The 19685-nt window shown below is 43.2% G+C and overlaps 1 protein-coding gene across 1 annotated transcript; it reads right to left on the bottom strand.

Moving 5' to 3' along the window:
- Window positions 1-8233: 8233 nt before the first annotated feature.
- Window positions 8234-19343, bottom strand: LOC124656438 (probable alpha-mannosidase At5g13980). The gene is made up of 29 exons (XM_047195184.1): window positions 19131-19343; window positions 18692-18775; window positions 18329-18417; window positions 18064-18238; window positions 17453-17572; window positions 17254-17340; window positions 17107-17178; window positions 16605-16718; window positions 15898-15998; window positions 15719-15812; window positions 15430-15597; window positions 15258-15347; window positions 15094-15159; window positions 14945-15001; window positions 14534-14753; window positions 14310-14443; window positions 14069-14137; window positions 13918-13977; window positions 13728-13799; window positions 13494-13541; window positions 13241-13360; window positions 12948-13013; window positions 10214-10326; window positions 9604-9688; window positions 9187-9297; window positions 8988-9083; window positions 8669-8716; window positions 8519-8587; window positions 8234-8434 (listed from the first exon to the last, which is right to left on the bottom strand). Exons 1-29 carry the CDS (start codon window positions 19341-19343, stop codon window positions 8234-8236), a joined length of 3042 nt encoding a protein of 1013 aa, XP_047051140.1.
- Between the last annotated feature and the right edge of the window lie 342 nt (window positions 19344-19685).

Below are 19685 nucleotides of genomic sequence, written 5' to 3'. Positions count from 1 at the left end.
GCGAGAAATCCAAATGCGAGCTTTCTCCTTAGACCTTTGTACAGGCGGCATAGAGGTACCCCTTTGTGAAACTTGGTTAAAGCATATGTATTGCGGTGATAATCCAGGTAGTCCAAGCTAATTAGGACAAGGTGCGGGCACTATTGGTACACTATGCATGAGGCTTGCAACTTATAAGATATAATTTACATGATGCATATGCTTTATTACTACCGTTGACAAAATTGTTTCATGTTTTCAAAATCAAAGCTCTAGCACAAATATAGCAATCGATGTTTTTCCTCTATGAGGACCATTCTTTTACTTTCAATGTTGAGTCAGTTCACCTATTTCTCTCCACCTCAAGAAGCAAACACTTGTGTGAACTGTGCATTGATTCCTACATACTTGCATATTGTACTTGTTATATTACTCTATGTTGACAATATCCATGAGATATACATGTTACAAGTTGAAAGCAACCGCTGAAACTTAATCTTCTTTTGTGTTGCTTCAATACCTTTACTTTGAATTATTGCTTTATGAGTTAACTCTTATGCAAGACTTATTGATGCTTGTCTTGAAGTGCTATTCATGAAAAGTCTTTGCTTTATGATTCACTTGTTTACTCATGTCATACACATTGTTTTGATCGCTGCATTCACTACATATGCTTTACAAATAGTATGATCAAGATTATGATGGCATGTCACTCCAGAAATTATCCGTGTTATCGTTTTACCTGCTCGGGACGAGCATAACTAAGCTTGGGGATGCTGATACGTCTCCGACGTATCGATAATTTCTTGTGTTCCATGCCACATTATTGATGTTATCTACATGTTTTATGCACACTTTATGTCATATTCGTGCATTTTCTGGAACTAACCTATTAACAAGATGCCGAAGTGCCGATTCTTGTTTTACGCTGTTTTTGGTTTCGAAATCCTAGTAAAGAAATATTCTCGGAATTGGACGAAATAAAAGCCCAGGGGCCTATTTTCTCACGAAGCTTCCGGAAGACCGAAGACGAGACGAAGAGGGGCCACGGGGTGGCCAAACCCTAGGGCGGCGCGGCCCCACCCCCGGCCGCGCCGGCCTATGGTGTGGGCCCCCGTGCCGCCTCTTGACTTGCCCTTCCGCCTACTTAAAGCCTCCGTGACGAAACCCCCGCATCGAGAGCCACGATACGGAAAACCTTACTGAGACGCCGCCGCCGCCGATCCCATCTCGGGGGATCCAGGAGATCGCCTCCGGCACCCTGGCGGAGAGGGGAATCATCTCCCGGAGGATTCTACACCGCCATGGTCGCCTCCGGAGTGATGAGTGAGTAGTCTACCCCTGGACTATGGGTCCATAGCAGTAGCTAGATGGTTGTCTTCTCCCCATTGTGCTATCATTGTCGGATCTTGTGAGCTGCCTATCATGATCAAGATCATCTATATGTAATTCTATATGTTGCGTTTGTTGGGATCCGATGAATAGAGAATACTTGTTATGTTGATTATCAAAGTTATGCTTATGTGTTGTTTATGATCTTGCATGCTCTCCGTTTCTAGTAGAGGCTCCGGCCAAGTTTTTTACTTTTAACTCCAAGAGGGAGTACTTATGCTCGATAGTGGGTTCATGCCCGCATTGACACCGGGACAGATGATGTAAAGTTCTAAGGTTGTGTTGTGCTGTTGCCACTAGGGATAAAACATTAGTTCTATGTTCAAGGATGTAGTCACTAGTTACATTACGCACCATACTTAATGCAATTGTCTGTTGCTTTGCAACTTAATACTTGGAGGGGTTCGGATGATAACCCTGAAGGTGGACTTTTTAGGCATAGATGCGGTTGGATGGCGGTCTATGTACTTTGTCGTAATGCCCAATTAAATCTCACTATACTCATCATGATATGTATGTGCATTGTCATGCTCTCTTTATTTGTCAATTGCCCAACTGTAATTTGTTCACCCAACATGCTGTTCGTCTTATGGGAGAGACACCTCTAGTGAACCGTGGACCCCGGTCCAATTCTCTTTACTCGAAATACAATCTACTGCAATACTTGTTTTTACTATTTTCTCTCGCAAACAATCATCTTCCACACAATACGGTTAATCCTTTGTTACAGCAAGCCGGTGAGATTGACAACCTCACCGTTTCGTTGGGGCAAAGTACTTTGGTTGTGTTGTGCGGGTTCCACGTTGGCGCCGGAATCCCCGGTGTTGCGCCGCACTACATCTCGCCGCCATCAACCTTCAACGTGCTTCTTGACTCCTACTCGGTCCGATTAAACCTTGGTTTCTTACCGAGGGAAACTTGCCGCTGTGCGCATCACACCTTCCTCTTGGGGTTCCCAACGGACGCGTGTCGAACGAAAAGACAATACGTCAATCACGCGCATCACCCAACTGTAATTTATTCACCCAACATCTGTTTATCTTATGGGAGAGACACCACTAGTGAACTGTGGACCCCGGTCCAATTCTTTACATCTGAAATACAATCTACTGCAATTGTTCTTTACTGCTCTTTGCAAACAATCATCATTTTTCACACAATACGTTTAATCCTTTGTTTACAGCAAGCCGGTGAGATTGACAACATCACTGTTACGTTGGGGCAAAGTACTTTGATTGTGTTGTGTAGGTTCCACGTTGGCGCCGAAATCCCTGGTGTTGCGCCGCACTAAACTCTGCCGCCATCAACCTTCAACGTGCTTCTTGACTCCTACTGGTTCGATAAACCTTGGTTTCTTACTGAGGGGAACTTGCTGTTGTGCGCATCACACCTTCCTCTTGGGGTTCCCAACGGACGTGTCAACTACACGCATCAGAACTTCAAGTACCATTGCCTGGAGGCTTGTTTTAACCCATAAATGGATTTCTTCAGACGGCATCCCATGTGTTCTTTTCCTTCCACGACAAAACCCTTGGGTTGTGCCATGTAAACATTTTCCTCCAAGTCTCCATTTAAGAAGGCCGTCTTTACATCCATTGATGCAACTCTAAATCATAGTGTGCCACTAAAGCCATTATAATTCTAAAAGAATCCTTACATGAGACCGGAGAAAAGGTCTCATTATAGTCTATTCCTTCTCTTTGAGTAAAACCCTTTGCAACAAGTCGTGCTTTATATCTTTCAACATTCCCTCTAGAGTCACACTTTGTTTTGTAGACCCATTTACAGCCTACTATTTTGGCTCCTTTAGGAATTTCTTCTACATCCCAGATTTTGTTGCTACTCATTGATCTCATTTCATCAACCATGGCCTCAATCCACTTCGATGAATGAGCACTTCTTGAGGCTTCTTAAAATGTGGTGGGATCACCCTCCATTTGAACTTCTTCACTGACATAGATCTCAAAATCGTCAGGAATAGCTGGCTTTCTTGCTCTTTCAGACCTTCTAAGGTTCTCGATCTCTGGCGCACTTTCTATGTGGGGCTGTTGCAGCTCTTCCTCATGTGTGGTAACATTCTTTCTATTTTCATTAATTGTTGCCACAGGAGAACTAACAACAGGTGTCGCAATGACATTGTCCTGTGTCGGTGCAGCAGGTATCGAGAAAATGGTTCCTGGATCATCGGAGTGGGTGCATACACCCGCTTCTCCTCAAGGTTGATTTCTCAGGATACCGTGCTCCCCCTGATCATCTCATCCTCCAGAAACACAGCGTGTCTCGTTTCTACAAACTTAGCGAGTCTGTCTGGACAATAGAAACGATAACCTTTCGACTTGTCTGGATATCCAATAAAATGGCAACTTACTATCTTAGGATCTAATTTCCCAATGTTCGGGTTAAAGAGTTTAGCCTCAGCTGGACAGCCCCACACTCGCAAATAATTGAGTGAAGGTTCTCGACTAGTCCACAATTCATATGGTGTTTTAGACACCGACTTACTAGGAACTCGATTAAGTATGTGAATAGCGGTTTTTAACGCCTCCATCCACAAACTAACCGGTAAAGTGGTGTAACTTAACATGCTTCTCACAATATCCATCAGGGTACGGTTTCGTCTTTCAGCTACTCCATTCTGCTGAGGCTCGCCCGGTGTAGAATACTGGGCAACTATGCCATGTTCCTGTAGGAACCTTGCAAAAGGTCCAGGAACTTGGCCATATGGGGTGTGCCGACCGTAGTACTCCCCACCACGGTCAGATCTTACTATTTTAATCTTTATGCTATGCTGATTTTCTATTTCAGCCTTAAATATCTTGAATTTATCCAATGCTTCTGAACGCTCTTTAATTGGATAAATATAACCATAACGCGAATAGTCATCCGTGAATGTTATGAAGGAATCATAGCCATCCACAGATCTCACAGGAAACGGACCGCATATATCCGTATGAATTATTTCTAAAACTCCTGTGCTTCTTTTGGCGCCCTTCTTTATGTTCTTTACATACTTTCCTTTAATGCAATCGATGCATTGTTCTAAATTCTAAAATTCCATAGGCGGAAGGATTGATTCTTTTACTAAGCGTTCTATTATCCCCCTCGAAATATGACCTAAACGACAGTGCCATAATTTCGAAGAGACTTCATCAATTCTCTTATGCTTATTATTTTCATTCAGGGATGTGGAGACATTCTCATTATCAGCGCTTAAAACATTCACATTCTCATCACAAAATGACAATAAATAAAGCTTGTCTTGTCTGAAGGCAAGACCAACAATCTCATTATTAAACTTGATCTTACATTGACCATCACCAAAATGGCAAGCAAAACCATCATCATCTAAGCGCGATACACTTATTAAGTTCCGATGCAAAGAGGGTACATAAAGCACATCTACTAATAAAAGTACAAAGCCATTAGCTAATACTAATGGGAGATCTCCAATGGCTTCGACTTCAGTTTGGACGCAGTTTGCTACTTTAATGCATCTTTCTCCTCTTTGCAGGGTCTGTCTCATACGGAATCCCTGTAATAAATTTGCAACATGAACAGTTGCACCTGAGTCAATCCACCAAGTAGATTTTACATAACTTAAAAATAAGGATTCATCTACAAATGTAATTAAATCCTCACCTTTCTTGCACAGATGTAAACAAAAAAAAATTGAGCAGGTCTACGCCGAGGGCAATGCCGTCGGCATAGACCTCCTTCGGCGTAGACCCCCGCCTGGCAGCCGCGCCCAGCGTGACGCGTGCCCACTGCATGGGCCATGCAGAAGCCGAGGGCCTGGCCGTCGGCGTAGACGCCGCACGTGGCAGCCTCGCGACGCGCCACGTCGCCCCACGGCGCCCAGATGGCGTGGCTATGCCGAGGGCACGGCCATCGGCGTCTGATGGAGCACCGTTAACGGCGATGGCGCGCCGTGGCCAAACGTCGAGAGCAGATACGCCGAGGGTGAGGTCGCACCGTCGGCATAGGCGGCGTACGCCGACGGCCGAGCCTACGCCGACGGCACGGTGCCAGGTGCCGAGGGGCCTCGACGCCGAGGCGCTATGCCGAGGGCTGCCGTCGGCGTAGCCTACGCCGAGGGCCAGGCGTGGCTACGCCGAGGGCAGCCGGCCGTCGGCGTCTTCGTTGATTCCTGTAGTGAGCATTAATCTCCGAGCTGCAAAGGATCTGAGCCTCGGCAGGTGCAACAACGATTGTCGTTAAGATGCGCTAGATGGAGATGAGCAGGCGCTCGCAGGTGGAGGCGAGGCTGCTGGAAGCGGGTGGGGTTGGGAGATCGCCATGGATGGTGGATTTCTAGGTGGTCTCGAAACAAATAGCCATGGACGAGGTGGGCGAGGCACGCGCAGTCCTTCCGTACGACGGATTTCTAGCATCCTGTTTCCGTCTGCTCGCGTAGCTTTTTTTTTTTTTTTGAGAAGACTGCTCGCGTAGCTCTTGGCAGGACTTTTAATTTGGGCCTAATGACAACCACGGACCAATACTAACTGGCCCACTTCATTCTATGCGATTTCTCCCAACAGAATGGCGTGCACTAATTATTGTGGTAAAAATAAGCTCATATAAAATTAGGAAATTATCCTAATTAATTAGGCAACCATGCCCAAATTAATCCGATAATTGTTAAATAGGGTAATTGGACTAAATTAATTCAGAAATTACTACTCCCTCCGTCCTAGAGTGTAAAATTAGTCCAATTACCCTATTTGTACAAACGAATCTGGCAGTTCCAGCTAATTAATCGGGTATTTAGTGCTAATTAACCTGGCATTTATTTCTAATTAATGTGGAAACTGGTAAAGTAGACCTAATTAATCCGGTAATTATCACTAATCAATCTGACAAAATTACCTACTACCTCTGTCCATAAATAGATGTCTTAGATTTATCAAATTTTAGATGTATATAGACACTGTTTAGTGTATAGATTCATCTAAATTTAAACAAATATAAGACATCTATTTATGGCCAAGTCCCCCGATGCTCCCCTACGTGAAGATGGTGGCCACGCCCATCAACCCTTCGGACATCCCTAGATTAAACGCCGGAAACCTCTCGGAAGTAGCCCCCTCCTGCGCGGTGGCGCCCTCCCCACCGTGCTCGGCCGCGGCGCCCTCCCCGTCGTGCTCGGCCGCGGCGCCCTCCCCACCATGAATGACCGTGGCGGCACCCTCCCCACTGCTTCGAGCTTGGCCGCGGCGGTGCCCTCCCCATCGTGCAGGGCAGCGGCCGCTCTCTCCCCCGACGTGCATGGCCACGGTGGCCTCCTCCATCGTGCATGGCCGCGGCAGCCTCCCCTGCTGTGCTCCGTGGTGTAGGCGGAGCCAGACCCTGGCTGTGGAGCTGTAGAACGCCTCTGCGCGAGCGCTGAATCATGCACTTGCGTGCCAAGGACCTTCTCCTCAGCCACCTCTTGCAGCTCGGAGGCCTTCACGACAAGTTTGAATGCCTCCTTTTTGTCCAACCTGGGTGGCATGCGGGGGAGTTGGTCCTCCATGCCCTCTTCATTGGATTGCTTGTAGCGAGGTAGCCTAGATAGTTGTCCATGTTGTCCCATACCTCCTCTCTCGGGACATGCTCGTCGAAGAAGAGTTCCTCCCCTCCTTCCCATCTTGACATCTAGGGGCAGGCTAACGCTGTTGTCGTATTCATCATCGTCAAGAAACCCGACGCGGCGCTGCGGATCCGACTCTACGTTGTGGCATGTGTCCCACATCACCGAGTCGATGCTATAGGCGACGTCCGCGAGTAGATCAGGAGGCAGGAGGGCCCAGCGCAAGATCTCCACTCGCCGAATCCTAGTGCGACAGCGGCAGCACTGCCACCTTACATGCGTTGAGGTGCCAGCCACCGAGAAAGTGCACATCGTCCCACCCGACAGATATGTTGTGTTGGTACAGTGCCCGCGCCACCTCGACGGTGATGTTGACGCGGACACGCATTGGCTTGGGCCGCGAGGACCTGGCTTCATCGCCGTGCTTCATCTTCTTCCACGGCCAACCCTTGCCCATGGTCCTCTCGCCCCTTTCGTTGCCGGCATTCTGGAGACAAGAGGGGATGTAAATAGAAGTGGTTTGGACCGCTGTGGGCGAAGGTAGTCATGACCGCATACCTTTAAAAGGACACTGACGTGGCTGCCATTGATGGTGGTGCAAAGGCCCGGAGGTGGCCGCTAGTCCTAGCACACACGGAAGGCGAAGCGAGGCCATTGATGATGGCATAGAAGGTCCAACGCATGGAAGATGAAATGAGGCCATTGATGGTAGTTCAGAAGGGCCAACATTGAAGACGGAGCGGCCCACTGCTAGGTGGGCTTGGGCCGAAGAGGGAAGACATGCACGGTCGCGTTGCGTCTACGACAACACATTTGCAACCCAAATTTGGGCTTGGAGTGGGTCAGCGCTGACATGTTGGTCTATCTCCATCGAGCCGCTGGGTTGGGTTTTGATGTGTGCATATCCGCGCAGACCAAAACGGACCGCGGCGGTCCGTTTGGGTCGGGCTGCTAGAAATACCCTCAGATCCACCTTGAGTTTGAGAGCATTTTATGATTATTAATGAAAGTTCAGGTGTACATCTTGTACCACGTCTGTTTCGAAATATAAGTCTTTTTAGAAGGATAATTTATAGCTTTCTAAAAAGTCTTGCATTACTAAAGAAACTAATATGTGTAGAGTGAAAGCACATTAAGCCCTTGTAGTTGCTCTCTCTATGAAATTGAGAAAATCGATTTGACGAGTTGACACTAGTCAGGGTTAACATAATAACATTACAACAGCGGCACATAAAAAAAACATTACAACATTAGAGTAAGGGGCTGTCTTCTTGCAGAAGCTCAGACCTTAGTTCACCGGTGGTTGAAGCTTATAATGAACGTGCGGATCTCCATGGGCCCGAGCTGGACGATGAGCTTGGAAGGATCCACAGGCCCTCCACGGACCACATTTTGGTCGGGGAGAGGCCCTTCCACCTTCCATTTCAGCCTCTTCTTCTCCATGGCAGCGCGCTCTTGGTTTGCTGATAGGTTTGTTTCGATGATCTTGCCAATCTAGATCATTGGAATTGGAAAAGGATTGAGAATATTGATGAAGATTGAAATGGTGTAAATTTAAACAAGTTTAACAAACAAAACCTTTCTATCTCGGAATACTCTTCTGAGGTCGACGCTCGATAGAGCAGAAAGATCCTTATGTTCTCCAGCCTATATGCACCGGACACGAATTACAATCGAAAATTATGATCTTAGCTGGAGGGAGGGAAAGAAAGGGAACAAGAATGAAACCTCATATAGGTGAGCCAACCGAAGCAGAACACTTGCATCTTCAAGCTCCTGTAAAATGGTCAAATTATTATTAACCGAAGCAGAAATACATTTTCTTCAATTTTTCAGGAAAAATGAATTACCTAGACTAATGCAGAAATATCCAAATAAATGTAAAATACTACACTATGATCATCAATCTCTTGGTCAATCCATAGATTTTTTTTTTTTTTTTTTTTTGGCTAAGTCATGGTTCACAAACTGTACATTGTAGCCATGTACTATATTAAATCATTTTCTAGAATGAGCAGCATCTTCAGTTCTCCTAGGAAGGACATACCTCAAGGGTAATCAATGCAACATTATCAGGTAAGCTGTAAGTCGGATCCATTGCAGAGAATTTGGGAACATGCGAGCTCACCCAATCGCCTCTATCCTGAATAAACGAGTAGGGGAATGTTCAAAACGAGAATAACCTACTGCAGAATGTGAGAGTAACTGCTAGATCAACCATGAGTAATACAAACTCCATACTGTACCTGCTCTGAGAAAGCAACGAGAAGAGGGGAGTATATTTCCTGGCCGAATGTACGACGCCACCTAGCTCCTTCTCCCCGTGGGTCAAATTTCATATAGTATTTTCCTTGAATCTGTCAATATCATATTAAGTTGCTTTAAATGCTACTTATACACAACACTGTGTGCTTGTAAATGTAATACTATACCAAATTGATCTGTAATGCCACACGAAATATATCTCAATATATGTGCCAACATGATTCGGTAAGATGTAAATTGCATCCTCTATGAAGATAAGTTGATCAGGCCAATTGTTTAGATAATGGTTGACCAAGGCAATAGGTTATAACTAGTGGTATTTGTTTCATGCCATAAATTCGTCCGAGTAGAGAAAAAATTGTTTTGACTTCTCAGGAAACGTATCTCCTTTTACTTACAACTAGTCCTTCGCATTGATCATTGACACAGACAGGTTCATCTAATGCTTCGGCAACACCACGGCCGTCATCATAGACTAGCCTCCTACAGTGAGTAAGAAGGATTTTAAAAAGCATATGTAGAAAAGGGGAAATACTAAATTATGAAAGAAGTATAGCAAAATACTGGACATAGATTTTTCGATCTTGGACACCAGTGCTCCTGCTATTTTAAAAAAATTAAAAATAACATTTATGTGTTTCAAAAAAATTATAAAAAAAATTATGGTGTAGCAATGAATTATTTCATAAACGTGCAAAATTTCAATTCAAATACAAAATATTCTAGGCTACACAAAAATGACAAACGTGTGGATATGAGTATGCATATTTCAAATCTCTAAATTTCAACATATTTTGTCATTTTTATGTATCCTACAATATAAAGAATTTCATATTAAAATTTTACATGCTTGTAGGTTACGTCATTGGCTATGCCCAGATTTATTTTTAGATTTTTTAAAACAAATATGTATAATTTTCGATTTTTTTAAATAGCAAGAGCATTGGTGCCGAAGAGCCAAATCACTTTTCGCAAAATACTGCACAACTGTGCTCCTTGACGCTGTACCTGTGCAGCATTAGCTCTATCTGCCCATCCTTTATGCTGGAACCTCCAACAGACCTGTCTACAAGTATGGACAACTCCTTTCCACCATCTTCCACATAAATGCCAAGATTAACCTGAAATAAATACAGTATCATCAATCTGCGCATGAATCAGTGCAACACAATCTTCAAATAAAATGCAGAATAATCTACAGATATAAAAATATTGGAAAAACTATGAAATAACTTGGCTCTATACATTGTAGTTTCTGGTCATTTATAATCACCAATAACCCCTTACCTACCAATGTACTCCAAATACCACTAAATGTTACTCCCTCCATTCACTAATACAAGACGTTTCAGTAAACTGATTTAGTTTGCCAAAATGTCTTATATTAGTGAAAAGAGAAAGTAATTTATTATGCCATGGAGATTTCAACTGGTACCTTAGTAAAGGACTAGTCCTAACAAAAGACAGTTTGGCTAAGTTTAATTGGTAGGGTAGCATGAAGTATCTGTTCTGTGATTGCAACCAAACGATCAACCACCTTTTTTTTATCCTACTATATCCTTTTGAGGTGTTATTATGGAAAACCGTGCAGTTCACTTTCAATATACCACCACCTATCACTATCAGTATCTGAAATGCCCTACGCCTTGCTCGGACCAGACCCTCCCCTCCCCTCCCCGAAACCCTACCCTCCCCTGCCGCCGCCCTCCCAGGCGGCAGCGGAGGCCCCTAGGCTCCAGCCCCCGGCGGACCCTCATCCCCCACCCCCTCAGGCCACCGCTGCTGCCGTCTCCAGTGGCGGTGGCGGCGCCCCTCCCATCGAAGGACGATAGGGTGGAGAGGGCTTCCGCAGCGGCGTATCATGGGAAGCGATGAGGCGCATCCTGAGGACACCGGGCATCATGGGAGGCAATGAGGCGCATCATGGGAGGCGATGAGGCACAACCTGATGCACTTCGCCGGTCGCCATGGAGGAGTGGGTGGAGCGTGGCGGCTTTCGCCCCCGGCGGCGGATCGGCAGTGGCGGCGATCTACGCATGATTTGGGTCCTCTTGGACCCAATCAACGCATGATCCATGGCTTTTGCCAAGCCATCGTCGGTGCTCCGCGCCGCCTTTTTCTTCTCTGGTGATCCGGCGAGTGACTGGCGGCGTGGGGGCTGCTGGTCTAGCTTTGATGGTGGCGGTCCTCGGGTTTCTCTCATGCGAAGATGAAGACCTGCCGGAGGCCAGTCTACTTTGATCTGGCTGGAGTGATGAGTTCCGGAAATCTTCTGCCGGCGAATGGAATAGTGCATCTTTTGCCTGGAGTTTGCTAGATCGGGTGGTATTCGGTCGCGCGTACCCATGCTTTTATTCCGACCATTTGGTTCTGGAGGGAGCGGCGCGAAGCTCTATTATGTGCTGACATCAAGTGACTTTTTGGTCCATGGTGAAGTGAGAAGAAGGAATATCATGAAGGACGGATTGGAGGACTAGCTAAGGGAGGTTCAAGTCTCCGCGATGTTGAGGGACTTGCTTGGCGTTCCGGGCTCCGCAGCAGTGGTATGAAAGTGGGGGCGACAACACAGGTGAAGTTCTGCGTCCTACCTTTCAGGGTGAAAACCCAAGGTCTGGCCTTAACTGGTTGTGCATGGCAATGACTTTATTGGAGGCATTATTTTGAGAGTGGGAACTATCTTCAGGGTGAAAACCTAAGATCTTTGGTCGGGCGACGACGGCGCTTGTGCACCGTTTCCTTCTTGGAGGCGTCGCTTTTGGAGAGTCTGTATTTAGGTGTTGTCTTGGTGGTGGATGTATTGAACCTTGCTAGGTCTGGGATGTTGTAGCGGGACTTTTGTTTCTTAGTTTCTTTTCCCTTTTTTGGCTGTGCGCATCCGTACTGCTCTTAGGCTGATGTGTTGTTGCAGAGGCTAGGTGTAATTGGTATCTTTTAATATTAATATATTTTCTTTATCGAAAAATCAGTATCCGAAATATGTCTGGGAACTGGTTGAGAGGAGTTAGCAAGCCAATAAAGTCACATATCCACGTGGGGACGTGGGGTGGGTCCTTTAGCTTATTCTATTTGGAACCACCGTAGCGATATTGTCTTCAACAATGAAAAATCTTGTAAATTTTTGCAGTTTGTCCAAAATATCACCTATCGGATCTGTACGTGGTCCTCACTTCACCGTAAACTCTGGGTGAACCTACGGAGATGGTCGAATGGGCTTTGTTCAACCAATTTGGTTGGCGGTTTAGGAATAAGATTAGCTATGCACGAGTGCTTTTTATAATACTGTTTCTGGGAGAAGGATCCCGTGTGTATCTTTTTACTTTACAACTTTGAACCTCCATAAACTTTGTTATAAATGGGTTGTGTGCATCAACCAATGCAGAAGTTGGGGTTTTTGCCTCCTTTAAAAAAAATTAAAGTACAAAAACAAAAAGGAAATACTAATGCCACCAGTTGAAGAGAGCTGATTTAGCTGGCATCAAATGTTTGCTACCATCTTCAAGTAGAACCAATAAAAAACATAATGACTTTAAGATAACCCAAACATCCTCTAAGAAAAATGATCAAAAAAACCAAATCAAGTAAAAAGTGCATAAACTGAGTAAAAAATGCCAAGTGAACTACCGCTTTCAATAATTGACTCAATGATAAAAAAAGATGAAATAAACCAATTTATAATGCTGCTAAACTTCCTTACTGAAAACATGACACATCACACAATAGTTATATCAGAGGAATAACTTACAGGATAATAGTTTCCAGCAACAGGTTGGTGCACTTCGAGCTTCCAGTCCGACCGATAATCTCGTACCTGGAGGAAAAAGGCAACATATATCTTAATATAAGTATGACATAATCGTGAACCATTACAATACTTATTTTCACTCCATCATCCTTTCGGACATGTTTTCAGTAAAGTAGCACTGTAATCGTTAACATTTTTACATGTCAACTATTTTTACGTTCACAGTATATTTATAAGAAAATACAATAAATATGTGTTGTCTAGAGATCAGATAAACTTCCGATTCATCATACCCTTTTGATGAAGTCACGACCACTGGAATCGGTATAAAATGTTCTGTTTGTTGCCATGTTTGTAACTATTTCAGTTGCTAGTTCCTTTCCATTTCCATCGTCTACTGGTATTGGTCCAATCTATGAATAAGAACATTTAGTCATAATATGATTAAAACTGCAATTGGAAAAAAATTGAGGAGCAAATTATGATGGAAAATATGAAGCCCTTGAATAGGAAACCAACGGTGAATTTTATTGACAGAGCACTCACTATGAATTCGGTTTCCACATAGTCCTTTCCCTTGTAAACTCTAGTGATCTGTGCAAAGGAGAGAAACCCATAAATTTCTGAGTCCAAGTTGTACAATATTCATAATGAATACCATCACAAGCAAAGGGCTATTTTCACTTGAAACCTTAAGATGTGGATTGTGGAACAAAACGAAGCAACTAAAAGCTACGGAGTGGGCATTAACTTGAGACAATAAAGTTTCATATTAACAACCTGATATATCCATGAATTGATCTGCTGATGAACTTCATCCAGTATGGGCCCACGCAGAATTGTGAGAGGAACCTTTCAGTGGGAAACATAGAACTGAAGTAAGATGATTGTTGATACATCCTTAAGATTCTTAACATATGCTGGTGATGTATAATGTTATTCTAGAGATATTTTGATCCCTTCATCATACCTGAACACCAGTCTTGATAGGAACGGTATCTTTAGGGCGAAATATGTATGCTCCAGAATTCTACAATACAGGAAAAATGTAAGAAAACATTGGTAAATTAATTGCTACTTTTGGGATAAAAATGGAAATACTTGTAAAACACCTAGTGCACCTGTGTGTCACCTCCACTTCCATCATCTCCTATGTAATACTTGTACTTCTGCTCGAAATTTGCTTCAACCTTGAAATATGTTAGTGGTGTATGAGTACGATTGATTTTAGATCACAAGTATTAGTAAAACTTGATATGTCCATATGAAAATTTATATAACTTGGAGTAATCTTGTGAGTTAAAAGAAAGGAAGACATAAGTTGTTCTCGATTGAGAATAATACTGGACTTTGGCAAATTACCCTAGTCTTGCTATCTGAATACACAGATAATGCCCCAGCTGCATTGTATTGAAGTTTCAAATGCCCTTGCCCAACTTGAAAATTGCTACTTTTATTTCCCTGGAAGTAAAGAGTGGACGTCGAAGAGACAGATTCTGCAAAGTATTCACAAAAGAAAAAGTGTCAAGCTTTTGAGTAATTCTTCCTGATATCGGTACGTATCAGGATGAAAGACAGGAATTTACCTGATCTCTTCCCACTCGAAACAAAATAAGTGTTGAAACCAAGTGGTGGTACAGAAGCAGGGAAAGCAAGCCAAAATTTTGGTTTTGCAGCAGGCAATGTACCCAAGTAAGCCTTTGTATATTTGTCCCGTATGTTCAATGAGGAATTAGCTATGGGCAGAAGTTGCGATTCAATTACTCTTCCCTCAGAATCATGAACAACAACTGAGTCACTCATAACCTGTTAATTCCATAAATTGCCGCATTCAGTTTCATCCTAAAGGGGATCAGACTCATGGTAGTGGTCTTATTCATTAACTGAACACATATTATGTAAATCCAAAATAGATGGATGCAATATGGACGGATCTGTGAATGGGAAAACGTAAACCAACAAAAAAAATTGTGTTCCAGGAAACAAAAAGTGCATACTGGTATGCGAAGGACATCCTCTCGCTTCCATCCAAGAGAGTTGTATACAAGAACAACCTGCAGGAGAGATTTGTATCACGAGTGAATTGAAAACATAATACAAATTTCATCCTAAAAAGAGTCATGCATGAGTTGAAAACAGAACTCACGAGGCTTCTACCCTGAGAGAAGTTCATCTCGGAAGGGGGGCAGTATGTAATGTTTAGGAGAGGACACTGGAAAAAGGTGATATCAGTCCATAGTAAATACTGTAACTCATTTGAAGTAACACGGTAGTTTCGTATCAAGAGAAAAAAAAACCCTGCAAACCGACCTGTCCAAAGTTCTTTGTTTTGGACGAACAAAGAGATTTTGAGCCGGACTCACTCAAACAAGCAAGAGAACTCGAGACAAGCTCCTCGGCCTGGAAAAGAAATCAAACCAAATGGATCCATCATATCCTAAACATCTAATATAGGTTTCAACAATTCCCCTGTGAAGCTTACTTTCTGATATCCAATTGATAATCTCTTTGCATAATCATTTGCAACATGTTGCTTCTCTGTTCCTGTAACAGCATCGTGATGCTGAGCAAGAGCTAGAGCATCAGCTAAACTATCGGTTGTGACACCTGAGTTGCTTCTCCCTTTGAAAAATTCCAGCTGCCTAGCTGCCTGAAAAGTGAAAATATATTGACCTTTATGTAAGCATATGATATGAACTTTACAAAGTGCGCAAGAAGGTAGGTATGTTACATCTGGAGGCAAACATAGTGAAAGAGGGAGTCAAGACTACCAAGTAATATCCGCTCATCAAGCGGACATATCGTTTTAAGGCAGGTCTGCTTGTGAAGTAACCTGTCCAGTATGAATTGGGTTTATCTGCATATCTGGTGGATCAAATATACTCACATGAATGCCAAAGAAGAAAAGCAAAGTCAACCATACCAATTATGAATACAGAATATAACATACGGGAAAAAATCATCTGTCTTGAGAGGCCATGCCACATTTGCAGCAAATTTTGCATCAGTGTAAATGGAAGGTGTGGAATACAAAGCATTGACACGGCCATCCTGAGGTATTGGTCAAACAGAAAAAGTATCGTGAGTTCTATAATAATGCTTTAATAGTTATTATAGATAAATATTTTGCGTACTCCCTCCGGCCAAAGTTAACTGGCGCAGCTATATACTATGTCCAGTATAAGTTTACTCCGGAGTTGCATCAATTAATTTGCGCCAGAGGGAGTATTTTCCACTTTAAAATGTTCAAAATATATGAAGTTGCATCAATAGCAAGAAACATAAAGCATGGAACCCTTTCTTAAACATTTATGTTCTTATCAAATTAAATGACACAGGGGAAAAAAATCTAATGCATCCCACGACTAGTACATATATATTACTGTGAGAAGTTTAGCATATTTCAAATATATTGTATGATCCATAACCGAAACAATTATCATGGTATCTCAAAATATATGATTATGTAGTGCAGTGAAATTTTATTTATGTTTTATGCTTTATGTGTTAGGATTGAAACTTCACAATAAAATGGATGTCTGCGTGTCAATGGATCCATCAATTCTGAGGCCGGGGATATAGCCTTTTCAGGAAAAAAAATCACGATGGAACAAAAAATAAATACAGAAATATTCCAACTTCAGACCCATCCTTTACCTTATTCACATAGTGAATTAATTTGTCCATCTGTCTGAACCAACTTTCAGCATATTGATATTTGAAGTCTGTACCCATTGTAAACATGATATGGTTTGTCCTTGTGATGTTTGCCTACAAAATAGATAGAAACAAGTTTAGTAAGGATGATCAGCTGTATAGCTGAATGGAACAACTTTAAGTATGAAATGGTACAGTCTAGATAATAATTTTTCAGCACTAATGCAAATAGGTCTCAGTAACATAGAACAACCTTTTCGAAAAAGTAGCATAGAACAAAGCTGTACTCTCAATTTCAGATAACAACTTATGATCAAAGTTTTAAATAGCCGGCTATAGCCTGGCTATAGCTGGCTATAGCCTTCCGGGACACCTGGCTGGCCATTCTAATTAAATAAGAAGTTTGTAGTACACATAGGCAGCATAAAACTTCTTGTAATGTATATAACTGGCAAAGATATATATCATCGTAACAGTATGAGCATATGAAACCCTAATGTACCTGTGCCAATGCTGCAGCAACAAAATCATTCACCCTTCGTTCAACATTGTAATCAAAGAGCTGGGGGTCATCCTGCATTGACAAAAGTGATCAAGTTCGCCTCTGGTGTTGAATATAATGTAATAACTGAAGTTCTCATTCATTTACCTGGACAAGGGGGGATTCATCATCAACTTCAAAATAGAACTCACCAGGTGGTGGTTCATAGTTTATTGGGAAAATACCAGAAAAGATCTGAAAGAAAATGATCAGATTTCCAACATTCAAATAAAATATGGTTTACCAAAATTTGTAGAACAACAATTTTATTTTATGACATTTACAATAGAAAGAAAATGTTACTTACATCAGCGGACGACCCGAAGGTCTTGGAACTCCTCCAGACAACTTCCAGTTTTTTTGTTCCCTTCCTTACCTCTCGATCTTGGTAATCAATCCGGGAAAAATACAAAGCATCGAACCCGACCTGAAAGATAGTAAAAGATTTGGAACAAGAGAATCTTGTGAGATACAATATTGTGGGATATGGACCAAGGTTGTTCTGTATCAAGAGAATCTTGTAAAAAGAACAAAACTAGCACAGGCAAAACAACCAAGACGGGGTAAAAGAATCTTGTGCTCCTAATTGCTTTTATCTAGCTTTGGATGAGATCTTGGCTCCTCAGCATACCTGAACTCTTAAGATAAAGTACTATAATTACATGTACTAACACTCTAACAGTACCTTATCTCAAAAGTTTAGGTATTACTGTATTGCGGAGTTCAGAACAGCTACGATGAGTGATGCCTAGTTACTATATCATAATGGTACACCGTTGTCATCTTGAGTGTGAAATTCATCTTGTTATGCAAATGGGGAATTCACTATATAAGGAACTTCAGTTTAGTTTTTTTCTGTGGAAGCGTCAAAATTACACGAAACTTGAAATTATGACACAAATGGATAGAATAAGCTACTTGTGCACCGAGGAGATAAGCCTGGACCGCAGAGTGACCAAATGGATCGATCTGCCAGCCAATCCTTGGGATCTGGCCGAACTCCTCCTTGATGAACCTGTGGCCCAGTGTAGTCTGATCTATCATGTCGACGTAGTGTACAGTGGCCTCATCATGCATGCACATGCCCCCATTTCTTCAACATGACAAGCAGCAAATATGTCAGCCAATACATAACAGAAACACAACCTAAAAAAGGAAAACTTTGGAACAAGAAGGAGCATACATGAATTCCAGCCTTCCAGAGCTGACCAGCCCCTTCACGGTATCCTTGGTACTGTTGCTCTGCTGCCTCCACCATCTCTGGAAAAACGCCTACAGATCACAGTACAGAAACTGTTACTGAATAAAAATTCACACCATCGAAACCCAAAAAAGTACACATACTTGCAAGTCAACACCGTCCATTTAGATGTAGAAGTGCTGATTTACATCTACATCTCTTTTTTTTTGCTGATGTAGCTACGATTCTTGAAACGAACAGCAAGGGGCAGGATTTTAAATTCTTATAGAAGCAACAAAAAGAAGCTAATTGCTTCCGACCTCAGATTCCTTCTTTTTTACCTTGCTTCCATGTAAATTTCCTTACCTGCTCGACGTAGATGAATTTGCGGTTCTTGTCCTTGAGCAGCGCAGGCACCAACGAATCCAGCACGTTCTGCACGCACGCAGCCTGCGACCAGATGTATCCAAATCATGTACTGCAGTTTTTCATTCCCAAGGTTGTCCGAATGAACTACAGACAGAAATGTAAATGTGGAAGTTCACTGTTCACTGTAAGAATAACGAAAACCTAGCAAGATTTACATGACATGAAAGTATGACACAATTCCAAAGATGCCAGAACAAGGGTAAACAGGCTAATTAAAAACACAAATGGTTAAAAGAAAAACCTCAGGAAACACCAAGTTCTGATTCAACAGACGAACAAGAAACGGTAGAATAAGAAGACACCCAAACCATTTGACAGAAATCCCATAACAACGGTAAGTACTAGTATAAGATACGGAAAAAAAATGACGGAAAACCTGGATGGAGTTATTGGATCCGACGTAGTACTGGTCCACGGTCTTGAGCCAGCCAACGTCGTCGTGCGTGTGGGGAACCACGTGCACGTTCAGCTTCCCCTTCACCACTCCCACCGATGTGTTGTAGGGGATGTACACCCCATGGGCGGCGCCGCCGGGGCCGAGCAAGACGACGGCGGCGAGGAGAAGGGCTAGCCGCCGGAACGGATACATGGCGTGGCGGCAGCTGCCACACGCCAGGAAAAGATCCTAGAAGAGCGCGAGCGGGGGAGCGGGCGGTTGGTGGCGGCCTGTCCGACCGGCGATCGAAGTCGAGTTTCTGAGAGCAGTGTGTGGGAGCGACGCCCACCTGGCGGCGTGCGAGCTTGCGGAGCCGCGTGGGCGGTTGCGAGCTCCCTAGCCTGTGCCCACCTTGGTTTTTGCGGGTATGCAGGATGCCGTTACTTGCTTTTATCCTGTTGACGAGTATACTAAAGCCATTGAGGTCCTCTAATATTTTCCTATTCGTAAACAGGTGACCTCTATGTTTGAATCTCATGTCATTCATTCATTGTG

Source organism: Lolium rigidum, chromosome 5 (assembly GCF_022539505.1).
Source record: "Lolium rigidum isolate FL_2022 chromosome 5, APGP_CSIRO_Lrig_0.1, whole genome shotgun sequence".
Taxonomy (NCBI): Eukaryota; Viridiplantae; Streptophyta; class Magnoliopsida; order Poales; family Poaceae; genus Lolium; species Lolium rigidum.
Note: the sequence above shows the minus strand (reverse complement) of the source record. Positions and strands in the feature narration are given on the sequence as shown.

Bases quoted from the DNA above. Each gene is read 5' to 3' on its own strand.
- LOC124656438 (XM_047195184.1), bottom strand. From the start codon at position 19,343: ATGTATCCGTTCCGGCGGCTAGCCCTTCTCCTCGCCGCCGTCGTCTTG. The intron at 17,341-17,452 runs GTAAGTAACATT...ATTTTCTTTCAG, and splicing joins CCTTCGGGTCGTCCGCTGAT to ATCTTTTCTGGTATTTTCCC. The intron at 13,542-13,727 runs GTTGTTAATATG...TCCTTTGCACAG, and splicing joins TCAATTCATGGATATATCAG to ATCACTAGAGTTTACAAGGG.